General features: G+C 39.0%; 1 protein-coding gene across 2 annotated transcripts in view; it reads left to right on the top strand.

Moving 5' to 3' along the window:
- The window catches only part of DNAH5 (dynein axonemal heavy chain 5), a 173,924-nt gene that overhangs the window by 98,181 nt on the left and 53,526 nt on the right, over window positions 1–22,217 (top strand). For both annotated transcript variants that reach the window (XM_068931426.1, XM_068931427.1), the window contains exons 43-51: window positions 871–1,112; window positions 9,654–9,830; window positions 10,799–11,003; window positions 11,513–11,655; window positions 11,989–12,123; window positions 17,180–17,302; window positions 18,375–18,588; window positions 19,232–19,455; window positions 20,988–21,180. In XM_068931426.1, the coding sequence (XP_068787527.1) occupies window positions 871–1,112; window positions 9,654–9,830; window positions 10,799–11,003; window positions 11,513–11,655; window positions 11,989–12,123; window positions 17,180–17,302; window positions 18,375–18,588; window positions 19,232–19,455; window positions 20,988–21,180 (1,656 nt within the window). The remainder of the gene's footprint in view (window positions 1–870; window positions 1,113–9,653; window positions 9,831–10,798; window positions 11,004–11,512; window positions 11,656–11,988; window positions 12,124–17,179; window positions 17,303–18,374; window positions 18,589–19,231; window positions 19,456–20,987; window positions 21,181–22,217) is intronic.

The following is a 22,217-nucleotide window of genomic DNA, read 5'->3' as shown; positions in this document are numbered from 1 at the left end:
ATGCCTCTTCCTGCCTGAGATGTCTGCAGTGTAGCTATGAAAAACCTCCAAATATAAAACTGTTTGGCTCATAGGGGTGAGAAGGTTTCCCAGCCTGAACCTTTTTTCGTTCATGGTTAGCAGCACAGGAAGCCACCTAGGCCTAGAGAGTAAGGACTCTCTCTGAAGGTAGCTCACAGGTGAGAGTGGGACTACCTCTGACTACAGGGATAGCTAGGCTGTGACATGCCAGCAAGACTTAGCTAGGTCATGGCTATGTGGGTAAATTTAAGGCTATTCTCTCTCAGGAAACAAAGGCAGGCATTAGGATGCATATCCAGTAATAAATGGGAACTTCAAAAAAAAGCTGGATCAGGTTTATAAACAGGAGAATAAACAATAAGAATCTGTTCCTAATGGACCTCTTTTATTTATGAAAGTGAGCATGCTATTTGATAAAGTGATTTTTCAAGTGTTCCTTTCATTTAATCTTAGTATGTAGGCTCAAATGCTTTGGAAGTAGATGAATGGTGGTTTTAAATAGACCAATATTTCCTATCTTTTTATGTTACTTTATATAAGATGAAATAAACCTAAGTTATTATTGAGTTGAAGTCTGAATACATAAAACTATTTCAGAATATTACAAACTGATAACTTATGCTGATGACACTTTACCAACTGAGCAATGGATAATTATTGTGATAAGGTGACAAAATGAAGTACTTAATTGAAGTTGAGTGACGGTAATTGTATTAAGAGCTGAGATTCTAGCTGTGAGCATGAATTCAGATTTAGTTCAAAATATGATTGAAGAGAGAAGACACTTGTCATTTAAAGAAATTAAAACTTAACTTTATAGGCCTTTTTGTCTGTTTTTTTGAATTATAGGTGACCATATCTGGATAGTTCTTGATGGTCCTGTTGATGCTATTTGGATTGAGAATCTTAATTCTGTCCTAGATGATAACAGAACTCTAACACTAGCAAATGGAGATCGCATACCTATGGCACCAAATTGTAAAATAGTCTTTGAACCTCATAATATTGATAATGCTTCTCCAGCAACAGTTTCAAGGAATGGGATGGTATTCATGAGTTCATCAGTTCTCACCTGGAGCCCTATTCTTGAGGTACAATAGCTAAGTGATTATTTTATTTATTTATGTATTGAAAAGTTTTTTTGTTGGTTATGTTCGGCTCTTCACTGCTATTACTTTAGGACCTAAATTTTGTGACTGTAGCTATGAAGTAGCTTTTAAACAGTATAAACATATAACTGAGTATTTAAAATAGCAATGCTTCAGGTCATTTTGTACAACAGTGAATAACGTATCCTTTTAGAAGGATAGTCAACACATAACACTCTTAAAAACTTGGATATTTCACTTGTGGGCAAATTTGTAATTCAAGCTATTTTAGTCAGTTGAAGAAAAACTCAATTGTCAATATACCAGCTATGTGAAGCTGTTAATGCAGCTTCAGACCAAAGTAGAAGCAAATAGGCAAATTCAGAAATTTAACAAACCTCAAGAAAACATAGGAGCTGTTGATATTCATAAACCTCACTGTAGCTGAAATTTAGAACCAAAAATGAAGTCAATGCAGTATCAAAGAGTGTAATTTTTAAATTGATGCTTTTATCTGGTAAGTTGCCTGCTAACATTTCTAGAAGCAAGCAGTGGTTACTCTGGCCCTCTGTTCATAGATTGGTGTGAAATGAATCTATAAGAAAAACAGAGTGTATTTTGGAGGGAAAAACAGCATATAACAGATTTAAATTTCAAAGTGATTTATAAAGTTAGTTTTTTCTTGCAGACCTCGTCATCCATGAGGCCAAGACCTAACAGATATAAATCCATATCTTAACTGAGCACTGGTAATGACACCTTTAAAGACTTGAGCGTAGCACAACTCTTTCCATGTAGTAAATGTATTGGTTAAGGTGAAGTGTAAGAGCTCCCAAGAATCTAACATTCCCTAACAATATCTTTTGACAACACTTTCAGCATTTAACTCTAGTTTTGTTGCCTTTTAAGAAAGCAGAGGAGACAAATACCAATAAGAAAATAGTTGATTTCTGATTAAATCTGTATTTTTTTTTTTCTTTCTCAACTCTTATAATGCCTTAGAAATTTATCCTTGAATTAGTCCCCTCAGGATTAACACTTTTTATTTCTTTATTTAAATTAAAATATAGATTTCTTTTGTCTTTATTTTTGTGTTGCCTAGTCACTCTTATTGCTGTTATTTCATCAAAGTTAAATATTGTCAACAAAATACGGACTATTTCATAAATATCAGAAACAAAAACCACCTTCTGTGGCTAAGACTCTGATTATCTTGATCATGGGGGGAAATACTTCATTAGTTTCTCCTGAAAAGCCAGCTAATATACTTGTGTTATCTGTATTGTTCCAAATTAACGTTCCTTTATCTGAGCTTTAAACTTTAATTTTAATCTAGAAATAGTGTAGTCTTCCTGTTTTGGAAATTAAAATGTCATCCAGCCCATTGTATCATATTTACCACGTGTGTGCAAATAGAAAAGAACAGATCTTCAGGGCTTCCTTTGAGTTTACAGACTATATTTTGTTGTCCTAGCTTCTAGAAGGTATCACATTAACCGGTGTTTTATCACTTTTAAAATAAAGGCTTTGCAGTCTCATTCAGTCGTTTTGTTTTCCAATACATACAGAATATGTGTGAAAATAAGACTTAAGGCTTATGTAGACAGAAGTTTGCTCAACTAGCTGGATGAAAATACAGTTCATACTAATTTTCAGATGTGAATAGTTAAGGAAGTCTCTTATAATGACTGCTTTTTACTTTTCTTGGATATGTTATCATAACCCTAAAATTTCTTAAGCTTAGAAGTCTTTTTAGCTTGCTTGTTTATAAACAAATTCCTTGTCTGTAAATGCTTGATATTTTGGTAATTGAGGAAAAGTTGGCATGCCACAGGGCATGGTCTCTGGCACTGCCTTTAAAAATTGTCTGTAGCTTATCAGAGGTGTCAACGCAGAGAGAACTCCAGAGAGAGAGTATACTGCCATCTGACCTGGCTGCCAGGCAGTGCCTGGTGCCTCTTCCTGGAGCTGGGGATATTGTGCCCTGGGCAGGGAGTTATCAGATAGAGGAGCTGTGGGAAGGGGTGAGAAGACTGCACACCTTCAGGGAGGGCAGAGGATCAGCTAGGTCTTTTCAGAGACGCTGCAGAGCCAAGAACCTAAGTCTTGCAATAGAAAGAAGGGGAGCTAGGGAGGCACTGCATTCAGAGGCAGGTAAACAGAAACTCGAAGATGAGGAAGGCTGGTAACTTGTGACTTCTGGTAGCAGAAGAGAGGCTTCTTCTCCACCTGCAGATCTGCAATATGGGCCCAATGCTCAGTGGGACAGGGGACTAACCAACAAAGGGCATGGAAAATGTTGAGGCACTTGGTGCCTTTTTAACCTCAGTTCTCACTGATTGGGTTAGCCGTCTGGCCTTCTAGGTCCTTGTTTTGCAGTGTGTGAGAATGAAGCATTACCCATGATAGGCAAAGACAGAGTTGGGGAGCACTTAAGCCAATTGGACATATGCAAGTCCATGGGAGCAGCTGGGATACACCTGAGGAGACCAATGTTATTGTGAGGCCTCCCTTTCATCTTTGAAAGGCCACGATGATTGGAAGAGGCTCCTGATGACTGGAAAAAGGCAAATGTCACACCCATCTTCAAGAAGGAGAAAATGGAGGATCTGGGGAATGACAGGCTAGTCAACTGAACCTTAGTCTCTGGGAAGGTAGTGGAGCTAATCCTCTTGGAAGCCGTTTCATGGCACTTACTTAAAGGACCAAGAAGATGACCGAAAACAGCCAGCATAGATTTATCAATGTCAACTCCTGCCTGACCAACCTGATTGCTTTCTGTGATCAGATGACTGGCTGCGTGGACAAGAGGAAAGCAGCTGTTTACCTTGACTTTAGCAAGCATTTAACATGATCTCCTTTAGTATCCTTAGAGTCAAACTGATGAGATATGGGCTGGCTAAGTGGCAAATAAGGTAGATGGAAAATGGGCTGGACTGTCATGCTCAGAAAGCTGTGATTATGAAAGCAAAGTGCAGCTGGTGGTCAGGAGCTAGTATTGATCCTTAGGGATCCGTACTGGGACCATCAGTGTTTAATGTCTTCGTTAACAATCTGGATGGTGAGATAAGTGTACGCTCAGTAAGTTTGTGGATTGCACCAAACTGGGGAGAACAGTCAATACACTGAACATACTGCTATTCAGAGGGACGTGGACAAGCTGGGGAAGTGGACTGGCAGGAACCTCAGGAGGTTCATCAAAAGCAATTGGAAGTGGGATTGAATAACCCCCTGCAACAATACAGGCTGGGGGTTGACTGGCTAAGAAGTAGCTCTGGAGAAAAGGACCTGGAGGTCCTTGTGGACAAGAAGTTGTGTCTGCTTGTAGCAAAGAAGGCAAACTGCATTCTGGGCTGTATTAATAGAAGCATGGCCAGGAGGTCCAGGGGAGGTATCCTTTCCCTTTATTCAGCACTTGTGAGGCTGCATCTGAAGTACTCTATCCAGTTTTGGGCTCCCCAGTACAAGAAAGATATTGGCGCACTGGAGCGAGTCCAACTGAAGGCCACCAAGATTGTCAGAAAACTGCAGTACATAGCTTATAAAGAGAGGCTGAGAGAAATGGCTTTGTTAAGCCCAGAGGACTGAACAGAGGAAGGCCAAGGGGAGATCTTGTTGCTTTCCACAACTACCTACTGGTAGGGTATGGATAAAAATGGAACTGTACTGTTCTTGAAGGTATATGTTGATAGGACAAGACACAATTGGACAATGGGAACAATTTGGAACATGGGAAATTCTAATGTTTTTGCCATGAGGGTGGTCAAATATTGGAACATGTTGACCAAAGAGACTTTGGAATCTCCATCCTTGGCAGTACTCATAACTTAATTGGAAAAGACCCCAGGTAGTGTTGTCCAATTGACTTTGCGTTGAGCAGGAGATTGGACCAGTTGACCTCCCTGCCAGCCTGCATGAGATAAAAGTTAAAGATTTCCATTAGCTCACAGTACAGCCAGGCTGTTCCACGCCTTCTCTAGAGTGTTTCCTGTTTTTGCTAAATTCCTGTTCATTGAATCTCTAACAAATATGGAGGTTTTGTTCTATTTCATCTACAAGAACTAATATGATACTGGTATTGGAATTAAATTGTGCTTTCATTTTGCTATTGTTACAAAAACTTCTCTGCAGGGAAAGTTGATTTATCCAAAAATCATAACTGCTGACTATGAAGCTCCTTCTCATTCTTTTCATTTTTTTCTGTCTTAATTTTTCTAAGAAGAATAAATAATAAATGCTGGAAAATGTAAGAAGCATTATGTATCTGCTGTTTTCTCCCCTATTTCTGATTGTATGTGCCTAAGAGGTATGCTTACTGGTAATTCAGTAACATCTGTACCAATTGGCAACACAACTGGAGCTGCACAAGTTAATAACATAGCAAGAGATCTCACTTACAATCCCGTTCCCTGCTGAAATTTATCCAAACCCACAAAAAAGTCCCTAAACCCTTTACTTTATTTTTTCTTTCTTTTCCATCTATACTAGTGCACTTGAATCAGTTTTTTTTTCCTAATCATTGCGAATTAATGCCTAATCCTATTCTTTCTACCTTAGTGCCTGTAGCATTCTATGTCTAAAGTTTTAGGATACTCATATTTTTACTTGTACCTGAAAAAGGATGGAAGGAGGCATTCTTGTGCAAGAACAGCAAAATTTAGGAAACAGGTACAATACAGTTCTTATAAGTTTTTACAAACTATTCAAATCTCAAACCTTACATGATTTCAAAAATCCATTTCACTTGGTTTACTGTCCTTGAAGGCTGGGGACAACAGAAATTATTGGTTTTTTTTTCCCTGTTCTACAAAAGCTTTTAGTCTCTCTAGCATTCCTCTAATTTCTTGATTTCCTGATTAAACTGCATCTCTGTCAGAAATCCCCTGGGAAAGAAAAAATTATTCTACCATTGCTGTGGCTGCTGTTACATTTCAGAAGGATTTCCCCACTCATTTAAAAGTGAAGCATTAGAGGAAAGATGTTTATGCTTAGGGTCTGTAGGAGCATTATTTTGTAGCCACCGTCATTTTGGTCCTTCACACTAAAAAGAACAAAGGGAAGACTTTTATAAAGATGATGGTATTTTGAGGCACAAGTGTAACAGTTTAGGTAATAAGACATGATGCATTTCATTTCCTAATGAGGATAGCAATACAACTGTTATTAGAACGCCATATTTTCTCTTGTACTCTGTCTATGCTTTACATAATGATCAACTTTATTATTTTGTGTTCTTGAGCTCTTTTCTTTTTCAGCATCTCCTACCAATCAAAAGCTTTTATGCTAGTTGTCTGTAGGACCTTTAATTTAGATATTTAGTTTTACCATAATTTATTCTACTACAGTTTGGTTAGTTTGCTTCATTTTCCACTATCTCCATTTATGACCTCTCTATTCAGATAGCGTATGTAACTTTATTTTTTTTATTTTATTTTTTTTATAAACCGTGTCTGCTTAGCCACAAACAAAGCAAGAGCAAGTTTGAAAATCTACTGAAGCAGGTGTATGAAAGATAAGCTACCAAGCTCCAACATATCTGATTCCTTACTGAAGTCTTCTAATAACATACCCAAGCAAGTTACTTGCAAATAAATTCTCAGTATATACTGGATTTATAAAAGGACTGTAGCATATGTAGGTCTTTTGTATGCAGGAGTGAGCCCACTGTGTGTTATTTATTTTGTTTATTTATTTATTTATTTTTTTAACTGGGACGTCATTCTGCATGTTTTTTAGGAAGATACCCACAGGGAAAAACTAGTAACTGTCAGTCTAGGGCAGCTTATTTATATTCCTCCTGAGCTCTTGTAATCTTTCTAAGAGTTCTTCTGCTTCGGAAGCCAATACATCAGTCATTCAAATACTGAAAGGAAACAATTAGTTTCAAAAAATAGAGTAGTGCTTGAGTATGAGAAGACTAAGATATATAGAGGTACCTATATATATATATATAGAGAGAGAGAGAGGTATATAATATACAAAATATATTATAATATATTATAATATATAATATAATATATAATAATATATTATAATAATATATATTATAATATTATATATATATATATACACACATATATAGTCAAGACAAATTTTTATACTACTTAAATTTGATACTTCTCAGCTAAAGAAGCAGCTCAAAACCCTATATTGATGTCATAGTCCAACCATTCAGCAGGTAGATCTGTGGGTTTCATCAAGTCTGGTTTGTTACCCTTGTACGGGTGTGGCTTGACTGAATATTCTGTAGTCAGATGGGAGATTTTACAGTTTCCAGACCAGATGAACTGTGAATTGGTTCCCGAGATAAATTTTCGCATGACTTTTTGATGTTTAATTAAGAGCAAATTCCTTATAACAATATACTTTTTCCAGAAATGTTCATGCTTTTGTGGAATACGTCTTCCTCTGTAGTTATGAAAACAATAATTTTCCCATATTTTTGTTCCTGCTTTGGTAAAGTGTCACTGTATTTGTTGAGTGTTGCCTGGAGCTTTTCCCCCTTATTGTGATATTAAATAATATGGAACTGGCTGTTTAATCACAGCTACTTAGCAGCACTGAAGAATCATCACTAATTCATTGGCTAGGTTTGTTTGTCAGGTCCAAAATGCTTGCATTCTTACTGAGGAAGAAAAAAGTTTTAATAAGTTTCCCAGTAATTTGGCTCTTGTTGAAGATTTCCCAAGGCAAATGCATGAAGTCAACACAAAGGCCTTACTCTCTTTTTTCTTTTTTTTTTTTTTTTTTTTTCCTAAAAAGGATATTTGGAAAATTGTAACATAGATTATGCATCTAGGACAGAGGGTTCTGTGAGATTACACTTAAGTTATAATTTTCTGTATTTGCAGCACTGCAGAGAACCTATTAATGTTAGGTTGTCAACTTTTTGCAGCCTTGTATTGCTGTTCTCTCCCTATTTGCAGACAACAACTTGTTGATGTTTCAGTTTAAATCAAGCTATAGATTCAACTGAAACAACAACAAAAACAAAGAAAATAAACACTTTATTTTGCTTTAGCAGACACGATTTTCTTCCTTGTTTCAGAGTGATATGCCACCTACATTAAGATGTGTTGAAATAAATACTGAACAAAAGTAGTTTCACTTAATCCATAATGACCTCAGGTTTAAATTTGTTTAGGTGACAACAATGATGAAAAGAAAAACATGAAACATTGCTTTTCACTCTAGGATAACATAAAACAAATTAAGTTATTTTCAGCGATCAAGCAACCCTTCCAACCTCCGTTCTTTCCACCATTCCTCCCCCCTCCCCCCAAAAAATTGGCCATAAAATTCCAACCTATAGTGACTTATCATTCGAGCCAATGGCATTTTGAGTCTTTTTTTTGTTTTTTAAACACCATAAAATAATTATCTTGATGGCTTTTTCAGTACCTCTCCCTTTAAGTCTGTTCTGCAGTGCAGTACACTACGTATTCCAGCAGGTCAGAGTAGATATTAATCTTGCATTATTCACTAGTGGATTTACTTTTTTTCATAGCAGAATTAAATGGAGCTTTCTTTCTTTATTTCCTAATCCTCAGATACTGAGGGAAACGCAGTATTGGTTGATATTTCAGAAGAACTTTGAAAAATAATTGGAAACTAGACTAGCTCAGGAAAATACTGTGTATATTTAGCTTTTCTGTCATTACAGTTTATAAATACCTGTATATAGCAGCTTATTGGGATATCATATCAAGTCATAGACAATTTCAAAATTCACTAAAATAGATCTGATACTTTCCACCAGATTAGTGTTCCTGTCTAACAAGCTTCTTAAACAGCTTTTGCAAAGGAAGTGATCAAAGATATTTGATCCATTACACATCAGCCTCTTTGTAAGCAGCAACGTTTTACCAACTTATCTACTTATCCTAATATTTTCTGAACCTCTGGTGAAGTTCTTAAGTAGTTCTGCCATTTAATCTCTAGCAACTTTGTTTTCCATCCACACATTTCTAGGGAGCTTTTTCATACATCTACATATAAGTAATCAGCCTAGGAGTCTATTTACTATGAACAGTACAAGTTTAAGTTTCAAAGACCATGAAAGTATATAAAGTGTGGGAAAGGATTTCCACAGAATCACAGAATATTAGAGTTTGGAAGCAACCTCTGGTGATCATCTAGTCACACCCTCCCTGTTCAAAGCAGGGTTGACTTCAGCAGGTTGCTCAGGACTCTGTCCTGTTCAAAAATTAACATTTTGCAGAATAAATCAAACCTGTATTCCATACCTTTGATAGTCTTTCTTTGCAGAGTTGATGGTACACCTTTAAACAGCTGTCACGATAAAATATGGTATTTTAAAGAATGTTTTTGTGCTGCTGAAAACTTTGAATGTTTTTGTTCTTGAGTATCTATGCTCAACCCACAATAGGTGCTGGCTATATCTAGGTAAAGAGTTTGATCTTCTGCACACCTAAAAAAGAAATCAGCTATCCATGCTTGCCAAGCATCTTGAATTAACAGAGCTGAATTTATTGGGGCTTGCACTGGCAACTGCGCTTATTTTCTCACCATGCTTTGTAACAGGGATTTCTGAAAAAGCGTTCCTTCCAAGAAGCTGAAATTCTGCGTCAGTTGTACATGTCTTCGTTCTCAGACTTGTATCACTTCAGCATTCAGTCTCTGCAATACAAGACTGAGATGCTGGAAGCCTTTGTGATCATGCAGAGCATTAATATGCTCCAGGGTCTTATCCCACCTAAGGTAAAGTAGTGTGTATTTTTTATATTTATTTAATCTAATTGAAGTAGTTGTAAGTCACAAAGGTACATAGAGAAGAGAGAAGATTCTTTGATGTCTTGGAATATAAATGAAGATGCAAGTTAATGAGAAATATCTTCTTTTTCTTTAGCAAATAATAGCAGGATGTGCCCTCTTTCACATTTTGGTTTAGTGTTAAGAACTGACATGTAGCATGCATCAGACAGCAGTTTTCCTTCAATTTTTTTTTTTTGATTGATTGTTATCCTTTTATAAGATGGAATTTAAACTGATAAAATGCTCTAATGGGTGATTAAAGGTGACGTTTTTGGGGTAGCTTTCTGTACGTTGTGGTCTGCTTAATATTTATGCAGTCTATGCTTCAGAGAATGTGTTGAAAAGCATTGCTGTTCTTCATTACTTACTGGATCAAAATCAAAGATGTGCAAAAGACTTAATGTCGTCATTGTTTCTTACAAGCTATTTTATAATAGATAATGAAGTTGATTCACTTTCCCAAACAGTAGTTTCAACTATTAAAGTTACTACTGTCCATCAGATGTAACAGAGATTAAGCAAACGAGAACTCCCCCAAAAAGACAAGAAATGCATCTCCAGTAAGAAATATCATCTCAGCACTTATCTCAACTGAGCTTTGTTCTCACCTTGTCTGAAATTCATCATTGCCTATTCTGTGAGCTTAACTTTCTGGACTGTTTTGTATCTTTCCATGGGGAATTATTGCCTGGATTTGGCTTAGGTAATATCAGCTGAATATTATGGTTAATATGTGTGTGTGTGTTCACTTTTGCTTGTTCAGTGATGGACAAGAATGTAGGACTTGACATCAACTAAGACTTCAGTAAATTTAAACTAAAAACTTATTACCCAAATTCACTAGTAATTATCAAATAAAATTTTCACTAATAATGTCAGGCTATTGAAAATAAAATCCTAACTTAATTCTTCAGGAGCAAGGAGGGGAATTGACTCCAAATTACTTGGAAAGGCTGTACATCTTCTCTCTTATGTGGAGTGTAGGAGCATTACTAGAACTGGAAGATAGATGCAAGATGGAGCACTGGCTTCGAAATCATGTAACAATAAAGCTTGATCTTCCCTGTATTCCAGAAGGCAGTGAAGATACTGTGTTTGACTATTATGTGGCATCTGACGGTTAGTAACCTAGCTGAGTGCTATAAGGTAAAACTTAGAAGTTATTTTAAAATTGTGTGCCTTTAAAAAAAAATTGATTTAAAAGGAGTTTTGCATAGCTTACCTACTCTTGTGTCCACTGGAATGTTTTGTTTTACAATTGCACTTTACTGTTGATTTTGGATAAAGCTTTTCCTTGTTTCCTTTGAGAAATCAGAACATGGGTAAATGGCTACAGAAAGCTACATGGACTTTGTATCAAGGAATTGTCAAATGAACAAAAGTAGATACGTCAGAAAATCATGCTGTTCTTGTCCTGGTTTTGGGAAACAACTGAAACGGTGGGCTATACTTCTCCTCTCAAGGGTCTAAGAGGAGTAAGCCTCTTAGATAATCTTGGTCTAAAGTGCTAGAGTGAGATTATTAGGGATGGGACAGAAGATCTGACAGATAAGTCAACTTGATGGAGAATAAGATATGTGAAGATGCCTTACATTTAGAAAATATTAAGTTCTTTTCTTTCTCGTTAGGCAAATGGATGCACTGGAATACACGTGTTGAAGAGTATGTATATCCTAATAGCAGCACTCCAGAGTATGGCTCAATTCTTGTGCCAAATGTTGATAATGTGAGAACAAACTTCCTTATTGAAACCATTGCAAAACAGGGCAAGGTACTTTTTCTATATTTCGTATAAAAATTATGCTAACTAAATGTATGATAAAATTCTTGAATTAGAAGTAAAATATGATATCATTGGAAAAAAAAAATTTATGCTGTAAAACTATAATGGTGACCCAGCAACTGCATTCATGTAAATATACTTTGACCTCTCAAATACTCCTTGCTTCCAGCTTTTTGTGCCCTCCCCCCATCTCTTGTTGAGAGTTCATTTACATAACATTTTTAGGTTCATATCTCCTTAAAAGATAAACGGGATTGGCAAGGCTTTGCCCATATACTCAGCTCTTGCATATCAACTTATTACGATGCTGTCTTTCTCTAGGCAGTCCTACTAATTGGTGAGCAAGGAACTGCAAAGACTGTTATCATCAAAGGCTTTTTGTCAAAATACAACCCTGAAAGCCACATGGCTAAGAGTCTGAATTTTTCATCTGCAACTACTCCATTAATTTTCCAGGTATGGTAATCATTCAGTTTCTAGTACAACATGACTGGATTCAGAGACTAATGGATGTACCAAGAATCTATCAGAAGCATGCTACTGAAAGTGGTTTATTTAATTGCAAATGAGTGCAGAAACAAGATACGAGGTCTAATGGACTAAGTGTCCTAACATGGTTTACATGCATCTTATAAACCATATATCTCCTTCAAATCCTTTTGTAGTTATTGAGCTCTTCTGGGACTGTTACCTATGTATATTATTTGCCTTATCATACTTAATCTTTTTGTCAAGTGTATCTGTTCTCATTAAGTGGGTAGAGCTGTCAGTGAGTTCCTTCAGATTTCACTAAAACCCATGTATAAAATAAGTGCTACCCACAACAGTCTGTCATAAAATGTGTACTGTCTGCAATGTATAATTAATTAAATCACACATTAAAAAGTAACACATGCAGTTACTTTAAATAGAACCATGAATATTTAAATTTTGAACTGTACTGCATGTACAAATATCTACTGAGCCATTTTCAATTATTTCAATATTCTTTAAAGCTACTGGTGTTATGTATGGGAGATAATTTTTATATGGCTTGGTATACCAGGCCTAAGCACTGTATCTGTATTGTAACCAGAAGTACTGTAGTCAGAAATGCTGTCTATAAACTTGGTGCACTGTCCATAATCTGGCTAAATAGCATTATACAAACTATTAATGTGTCTGGTGCCCAAGTATGTAACTTTGGTCTAATCTTCTTTTATGTTTTTCCCTCTATTGCCTGAGTTATATATTAAAAAAAAAAAAAAAGTAAGTACTGTCAATCTCTCCCCCTCTTTCCTCTCCCACTTCCTCTTCTGCTCTCTCTCTTCCCCCTTTCCCAATTCTCCTCCCTCTCCTTTTCTTCCTTCTCTCCCCTTCTCCCCACTTCCCTCCACCTCTCTCCTTCACCTAAAAGGTGAGTACTTCCATCTTTAACACCCATGTGGATGCAGTAGCAACTTCAGCTACATGGTTTAAAAAGGAAATTAGCAGAAAGTAAATCACAGAATTGCAGCATGGTTGAGGTTGGAAGGGACCTCGGGAGATCATCTAGTCCAACCCCCCTGCTCAAGCAGGTTTACCTAGAACATATTGCCCAGGATCACGTCCAGACGGGTTTTGAATATCTCCAGCGAAGGAGACTCCACCACCTCTCTGGGCAACCTGTTCCAGTGCTCTGTCACCCTCACAGGAAAGAAGTTTTTCCTCAGGTTCAGATGGAACTCCCTGTGGTTCAGTTTCTGCCTGTTGCCTCTTGTCCTGTCCCTGGGCACCACGGAGAAGAGACTGGCCTCATCCTCTCGACACCCCCTCTTCAGATACTTGTACACATTGATGAGATCGCCTCTCAGTCTTCTCTTCTCCAGGCTGAACAGGCCCAGCTCTCGCAGCCTTTCTTCCTAGGAGAGATGCTCCAGCCCTCTAATCATCTTTGTAGCCCTCCGCTGGACTCTCTCCAGTAGGGCCATGTCTCTCTTGTACTGGGGAGCCCAGAACTGGACACAGTATTTGAGGTGAGGCCTCCCCAGGGCTGAGGAGAGGGTCAGGATCACCTCCCTCCACCTGCTGGCAACACTCTGCCTCATGCACCCCAGGATCCCCTTGGCCTTCTTGGCCACAAGGGCACACTGCTGGCTCATGCTTCACTTGTTGTCCACCAGCACTCCCGGGCCCTTCTCGGCAGAGCTGCTTTCCAGCAGGTCAGCCCCCAGCCTGTCCTGGTGCCTGGGGTTCTTCCTGCCTAGGTGCAGGACCTTGCACTTGCCTTTGTTGAACTTCAGGAGGTTCCTCTCCGCCCACCTCTCCAGCCTGTCCAGGTCCCTCGGAATGGCAGCACAGCCCTCTGGGGTATCAGCCACTCCCCCCAGTGTAGTATCATCAGCAAACTTGCTGAGGGTGCACTCTGTCCCTTCCTCCAGGTCATTGAGGAATACATTGAACAAGGCTGGACCCAGCACTGACCCCTGGGGGACACCACTAGCTACAGGCCTCCAACTCGACTCTGTGCCACTGACCACAACCCTCTGAGCTCGGCCATCCAGCCAGTTCTCCATCCACCTCACCGTCCACTCACCTAGCCCACGCTTCCTGAGTTTACCTAGGAGGATGTGATGGGAGAGAGTGTCCAAAGCCTTGCGGAAGTCCAGGTAGACAACATCCCCTGCTCTGCCCTCACCTACCCAGCCAGTCATTCCACCAGAGAAGGCTATCAGATTGGTCAAGCATGATTTCCCTTTGGTGAATCCACGCTGACTACTCCTGATCACCTTCTTGTCCTCCACGTGCTTAGCGATGACCTCCAGGAGGAGCTGTTCCATCACCTTTGCAGGGATGGAGGGGAGGCTGGCAGGCCTGGAGTTTCCTGGCTCCTCCTCCTTGCCCTTTTGGAAGACTGGGGTGACATTGGCTTTCTTCCAGTCCTCAGGCACCTCTCCTGATCTCCAGGACCTTGCCAAGATGATGGAGAGTGGCCTAGCCATAACATCCGCCAGCTCCCTCAGCACTTGTGAGCGCATCCCATCGGGGCCCATGGATTTGTGGATGTCAAGTTTGGACAAAAGATCTCTAACCCGATCCTCCTCGCCCGAGGCAGAGTCTTCCTTTCTGCAGCCTTCCTCTCTTGTCCCCAGGGTCTGGAATTCCTGAGGACTGGCCTTAGCAGTGAAGGCTGAAGCAAAGGCGGCATTCAAGAACTCTGCCTTCTCTAGATCCTTTGTGACCAGGGCACCCGCCCCATTCAGCAGCGGGCCCACATTTTCCCTACTCTGTCTTCCTTTTGCTACTGATGCATCTGAAGAAGCCCTTCTTGTTGTCCTTGACATCCCTTGCCAGATTTACTTCCAAACAGGCCTTAGCCTTCCTTGTCACATCCCTGCACACTCTGACAACGGCCCTGTATTCCTCCCAAGTGGCCTGTCCCCGTTTCCACATTCTGTAGAATTCCTTCTTCTGTGGGAGTTTTGCCAGGAGTTCCTTGCTCATCCATGCAGGTCTCCTGCCCGCTTTGCTGGATTTCTTACTCAGGGGGATGCACCCATCTTAAGCCTGGAGGAGGTGATGCTTGAATATTAACCAGCTTTCTTGGACCACTCTTCCTTCGAGGGCCCTACCCCATGAGATTCCTCCAAGCAGGTCCCTGAAGAGGCCAAAGTTAGCTCTCCTGAAGTTCGGGGTTGCAATCCTACTCACTGCCCTGCTCCCTCCTCGTAGGATCCTGAACTCCACCGTCTCATGGTCACTGCAGGCAAGGCTGCCCCCAACCTTCCCATCTCCAACTAGACCTTCTTTGTTTGTTAGTACAAGGTCTAGCAGCGCACCTCTCCTCGTTGGCGTCTCCACCACCTGGGTCAAGAAATTATCATCAGTCCTCTGCAGGAACCTCCTGGACTGTTTGTGCCTAGCTGTGCTGTCTTCCCAGCAGATGTCAGGGTGGTTGAAGTCTCCCATGAGAACCAGGGCCTGTGATCGTGAGGCTACTTCCAGCTGTCGGTAGAAGGCCTCATCGATGACTTCCTCCTGGTCAGGTGGCCTGTAGTAAACCCCCAGAACCGTGTCGCCCCTGTTAGCCTGCCCTTGAATCTTTACGCTTAGGCTCTCAACTTGCTCTTCATCCACCCCGAGGCAGAGCTCCACGCATTCTAGTTGCTCCCTCCCATAAAGGGCAACTCCACCACCTCGCCTTCCTGGCCTGTCTTTCCTAAAAAGCACGTAGCCATCCATGACAGCATCCCAGTCATGTGAACTATCCCACCGTGTCTGTGTAACTGCAACGAGATCATGGCCCTGCGACCGCACACAGATCTCTAACTCTTCCTGTTTGTTCCCCATGCTGCGCGCATTGGTATACAGGCCTCTCAGAGAGCCAGTCAAGCATGCAAGCTTCCCAGGAGAGGTGCAAGAGGATCCTCCATAGCCATGTTGCATGCTGTCTCCCCTGGCTGCATGCACCCGCTGGAGGCATCCTGACTTGAGCGGTGTTTTACCGACTCCCCTGCCGCTATACCACTCCCCTTCCTCCATCTTGCCTAGTTTAAAGCCCTCCTTACCAGGCTGGCCAATCTGTTGGCAAAGATGCGTGTGTCTTGCTTGGTAAAGTGGATCCCATCACTCCCCATCAGCTGTTGATCTTCAAACAGGGTTCCACGGTCATAGAAACCAAAGCCCTGTTGCCAACACCAGCGGCGCAGCCAGCTGTTAACTTGGAAAACTCGTCTACTGCTCCTCCCATCCTTTCCCCCCACAGGCAAGATTGAGGAGAAAACGACCTGGGCTCCCAGACCCTTAACCACCTTTCCCAGAGTTCTGAAGTCCCGTTTGATGGTTTCCAATTTGCCCTTCATGTCGTTAGTGCCCACATGGAAGAGCAGCAGAGGGTAGTAGTCTGATGCATGGACAAGCCTTGGCAGTCTTTCCATGACATCTCTTATTTGAGCCCCTGGCAGGCAGCAAACCTCTCTAGACAAGAGGTCTGTATATATATATGCAGACAATAAATACATTTTAAATTGCTCAGTAATATCACAGAATTTGAGATGCTGTCTCACAGTGCATTTTAGCTTTAGTACATGCAAAAATTAAGCCTGATGAATTCTTAATTTTTCACATTAATGTTAAACAAGCATGTTATATGGTGAAGTACCATCCTGAAAACAGCAAACTGTCAAAAGAGTGGTAGTCATTTTTAGTGTTGTTGCATGTAATCTGCAATTTTGTTGATAAAAAACTGAAAGAGAAAAATTTTAGGGGTTTCAAAATTCTAAAACTGTGGGACATGGTTGTGTACATTGGATCTTTGGTATATCTAATACTAGCTTAATATTGTATAGCTCGAGATTTCAGACGTTTTAGTTGAACTAGTGCAATTATCTCCAGCAAGTCTGTTGTCTGAAAGTTTCTTAGTAAACTTCTGTGTTACAAAACTTTATTATATGTTTCTTGATTGATATGTTTAAATGACTGAATTGTGCATGAATGGAGGGATAACTTTTGTAATTGTAATCTTTGTAATTTTGCTAATAATTGCTTTTAACAGCGCACAATGGAAAGTTTTGTGGACAAGCGCATGGGCACAACTTACGGTCCGCCTGCAGGCAAAAAGATGACTATCTTCATCGATGATGTGAATATGCCAAGAGTAAATGAATGGGGAGACCAGGTTAGTTTGTAAAAGAAGGGAAAAAGGGGGCAAAAGATGTTTTCTTTCTTTTTTGCACAGTAAAACTGACTTGTCTTCTCAATCAGGCAGTAGGGGGTAAATTAGATATGCAGAGCTTACTTTTCAAACAGTCTTTTTAAAGAGCTCATCTAGTTTTATATTGCCATGAGCTTAATTAAAATAAATATACTGACTGAAAAAGCATTTAGGGTACTCATCAAAAACATGCCTGTAAAATTTTAACTATGTTTTTTACAAGCACTTGTTGTTTGTTTATTTTTTTGCTTGAAATAAAAAATAAAACCCTTTTTGACATACAACTTGTGATAGCAAACTGGCTGTATGGGCAATTAAAAAAATATTGCAAATTTTGAAAGAGGTAGGAATTGACTGCTCTGCGTTAGGAAAAAACAGAAAGAATCGTTATCTACTTTGTCAAGATGGTTCACAAGAGTATATTGCATTGGAAACTAAAATAATGTTAGAATTTCTAGATAAGTGTACTCTCAGAATGTGCGGTTTATTACATGTTTTCAGCTGCTTGGGTCAAACAGAAAAGCTTAGCATTTATGGCTAAGAAATCTTGCATTCTTTTGTATGGGAATAATCCGATGTTTGCAACATGAAAGACTATGTTTGTGGTTGTTACACATAGATATAACATCAAAATATTTGGTAGCAGATGCAACATGTGAGGATATATCAGTTTGGGCATGTTCAGAACAAACTGGAAATTTTATGTTAAGAGGGAGAAGTATTCGCAATACTACAGTACTGGGAATCATACAGCAATGAAGTGAGATTGGATTGAGATATGAAGACATAATTCTAAGCTAAGGATTCCCCTTCTCCTCCAGGGTTTTCTCCCATAGATATTACCAAAAGAAAAGGACAATCAGCTATGCTTATTCCTGAGAGAACATTTTTCTCCTAAAACAAAAAAAAAAGCTCTCTTTTGGAGAGAAAAATATAAAATATTGTATACTAGGTCTTTCAAGTATGTATGCGTGTTTTGCATTTCTTCTAGTTATGTGTGTATTATTCTGTTAAATATTACTTGATTATTTTACAGGTCACCAATGAGATAGTTAGACAGCTTATGGAACAGAATGGACTGTATAATCTGGAAAAGCCCGGTGAATTTACCAACATTGTGGACGTTCAGTTTTTGGCTGCCATGATTCACCCTGGGGGAGGTCGCAATGACATTCCACAGAGACTCAAGAGACAATTTTCTGTGTTCAACTGTACTTTACCTTCCAATTCTTCTATTGATAAAATTTTTGGTAAAGGGAAATTAACTTTGTATTCATCCCATTTGTGAAAATAGTAGCTGATTTTTCTTTATCCCTCTCGTTGTGCGTTATGCTTAAAACTGAGACTTAATCACCCTCTAATTTGCTTACCAGTACATTACCTTAGAGTAATCACTCCCCACCTGCAACTTCATCAATCTGTAATTTTTCGGGTGCAGTTATATATCTAAATCTATTGATATGCTGATGGTTAGGAGGTACGGCATGAAGGCATTCCTAGTTTTGCTGGCAGTGCTGGAGAGCTGCTAAGGGCTAAGGTGCTACTGGTGCTAAGGATGAGGGACTAATGAGGAGGCTTTCCCAAAGTACAGGATCACATTGTTCTCAAAAGAGTGATTCAGTTTCCAAATACTTTGGTAGTCCTTTTGGTAGACTAAGAGCACTTTTAGCTGCCCATTAATGAGGATTTAAATACCTAGTGGGTTAGTGGCAAAAAGGTGTGGGAACCAACTGAATCAAGATTTGAATAACAAGGTTGGGAAGCCCATTCAAAAAATTAAGTAAGGTTTTGGGGATTAAAAAAATAAAAGCCAAACTAGAAGAGGTTGTAACTCTTAAGGTTGTGTGAATGCGTCTTGGAAAATCTTTCATTTGGTGGTTTTCTTTCTCCCAGGGATAATTGGAGAAGGACATTATTGTGGAGAGCGGGGCTTTTCAGAAGATATGAGAAAAACAGTAGCCAAGCTAGTGCCACTGACACGCAGACTCTGGCAAAGTACCAAAATAAAAATGTTGCCCACGCCAGCCAAGTTCCATTATGTCTTCAACCTTCGAGATCTCTCAAGGATCTGGCAAGGAATGCTGAAATCTACCTCGGAAGTGATCAATGAACCAAATGTAAGTGTCGCACATGAGTGGCCTTGTTATAATTAGTTTATAATTAGTGTGGAAAAACGGATGAAGAATCTAACTTTTGGGCATTTAAGTACACATTAGAAAATGATCCTGATTTGACTGAAAAAGACTTTCAGCTTTTCTGAGGCAAGGACAGCATTTTTTTCACCTTTTACAGTGCCTACTGCAATGAGAAAATTGTTTCATAACGTTAACACAGACTAGCTCTTTTGACAGAAAGTATTTGATTTTATCTGCTGATATTATTACTGATAAATGGTAATTTTCCTTGCTCCCTGCTTTTGAATAAACTATAAAAAGCAATGAACTTTAATTTAGTCCAAAGAAAAGGCATGTACTTGTTAAAAAAAAAAAAAATCACCCCTGTTCAGCCAGTGTTTTGAGGCTTTCAGTCACTGCCTAATAAGACTTATAACTAACTGATTTCTGACTTACAGCTTCAAAGGAAGAGGAAATAAGTCATAATACATTCTTATTCTAATCCACCTTTCTTACAGAAAATTATGCATCATTCTGCCTTTAATTATTTTAAGGAAAAGCCACTTAGTGTTTTGAACATTGAAACATGAAGTGCTGGATAGTAATGTGTATGGTAATTTGTAATACACTTGTGTTATATAATCACTTCATGTTTAGTATGATTCCCTGACGGTTGAATAAGCTTCTGATGTTTACTACACCTGCAATTTAAATTTTAGAATTGATTTTAATTTCTGAAACTAAAAATATACAGCCCTAAGATGGTTTGATATATATATTCTTGATCAGTATATTTTGAAATATAACAAACAATTATTCAAAATCTCATGGAATAAATTTACGTATTGGTTCTGAGAATTGACATAGTATGCCTCATCTCTGCAAAGCACTGTAGGCTCAGACAAGAAGTCTTCAAGGAGTACTTGAAATTTTTTCTGCTATTATGTAGTAATCCTGTCTATGATTAAAACTAGTGCTGCTAGGATTAGGAACCTTGTGGACTTCCTTTCTCCCATCTCTGACCAAGCGCAAGGACTTTAAAGATGTATTGAATGTGGAGAAGGAATAATAGGAGCACTTTCACATTTTTTTTTCTTCAACTAACTTTGGCTATGTAAATGGGAGCGACAGAATATTTATATTTAGCATGAAATGATTCATGCCACGGTGATATTATTTTCACCTACCTTCCATTTAGAGTGGAGCCAGTTACATAAGTGGTTTCTCCATGCAGTAACATGTGTTACTACATATACGGATCCAATCTTAGAAGTGGGGAAATAAAATCTTAATTAGAGAAATATGCTACAGTTTGGAATGCTAGATTAAGGCTTCTTGCACAGTTAACTGAATGTAGGTTTCAAGTCCTGTTGGCCAGACTGACCATCTAGTGCATCTCTCCTGACTAAAACCAGAAATGCCACTGTTTTTTTTTTCCTACTCTTCATATGATTTTTAAAATATTTTAAAAGTACGAATTTTATTGATATAGTTTGCAACCCTGATCTGATTGATTTTTTTTTTTCTTTTAATAGGTGCTGGTAAAACTCTGGAAGCATGAATGTAAGTGTGTTATTGCCGATCGTTTCATAACCTCAGAAGATGTAAACTGGTTTGACACAGCTTTGGCAAAACTTATTGAGGAAGAATTTGGAGAAAAAAATTTATTGGATCCTGGGACTGATGTGTTCTTTGTTGACTTCTTAAGGGATGCACCTAAAAGAACTGGTAATGATGGACTGATTACCCTGTAGATGGCAAGAATAGGGATGAAGATGTGATAAAATAGATGCTAATATAAGGATGTCTTACAAATGCATGATATGGCTATGCTTCAAGGATGGCTGTCCTGCCCAGTGACTTTAAACAGAGTCTAAGTCACTGGCTGAGGCACACCCTTATTTGTGGGATTTAGAGTCCTTATTTGTCTCCAAGTCTTCTGTATAGTAGAGCCTTGCTTCTGTTTCCATCAATGCAGTAGATGGACAAAACTGACAAATGAAGGGCATGAGCCTGTTGTTCTAAAATGATGAAGGAAGGGTGGTATGAATGATTGAAGTGGGCTGCAGTACTGGGCATAGGATAGCACTATAGCTACCATCCTTTAGAAACGTGGTAAAAGAGCACTGGCTTTGTACCTATACAGTGTTTTCTAGGAAAGATGCATGATGCATGATTTTATATTGAATGATTATTCCTGCAAAATCTCCTGAATAGAGTGAAATCTCTTGAATTATCCACAGAGCTTATCAGGATGTCCTTGTGTTTTTTAAATCAAAATGCTGTGTTCCTGAACTGGCTGAATAACCTGGAGGCTTTTCTTAGTTGTAGCAAAACAAAAGGATGCAAGAGTTTTTTGGGGTTTTTAGTGAACTGAGGTCGTTATTAAATTATATGGGGTTCAATTATCTTTGTCCGTATCATTGTAACGATGGATAGTGGAAGTAATGAAAGGTTGGCATGAGCTGTCAAATGCCATTTACACCTCTTGGACAAAGGAAGTAGTAGGAAGGCTGTGGCAAAAGGAGAGTAAAGGCTTGGAAATGTTTTGAGTGGAAGGAATCAAACAGAAGTGAAAAACAAACTGGTGTGGGAAAGCTGTCAGATGTGTCCTTGAATCACTTGCCAAACTGGGGCAATATAGAGAGGACTGAAATGTAAGCTAGTATACATATGAGTGAAAGCAAAGAGTAACTTTTAATGTGAAAATTTGAATCCACACTAGAAATCATTATGTTTAACTGAAAAATAAGAAGCATGTATTT

Source organism: Struthio camelus, chromosome 2, assembly GCF_040807025.1.
Source record: "Struthio camelus isolate bStrCam1 chromosome 2, bStrCam1.hap1, whole genome shotgun sequence".
NCBI lineage: Eukaryota > Metazoa > Chordata > Aves > Struthioniformes > Struthionidae > Struthio > Struthio camelus.
Note: the sequence above shows the minus strand (reverse complement) of the source record. Positions and strands in the feature narration are given on the sequence as shown.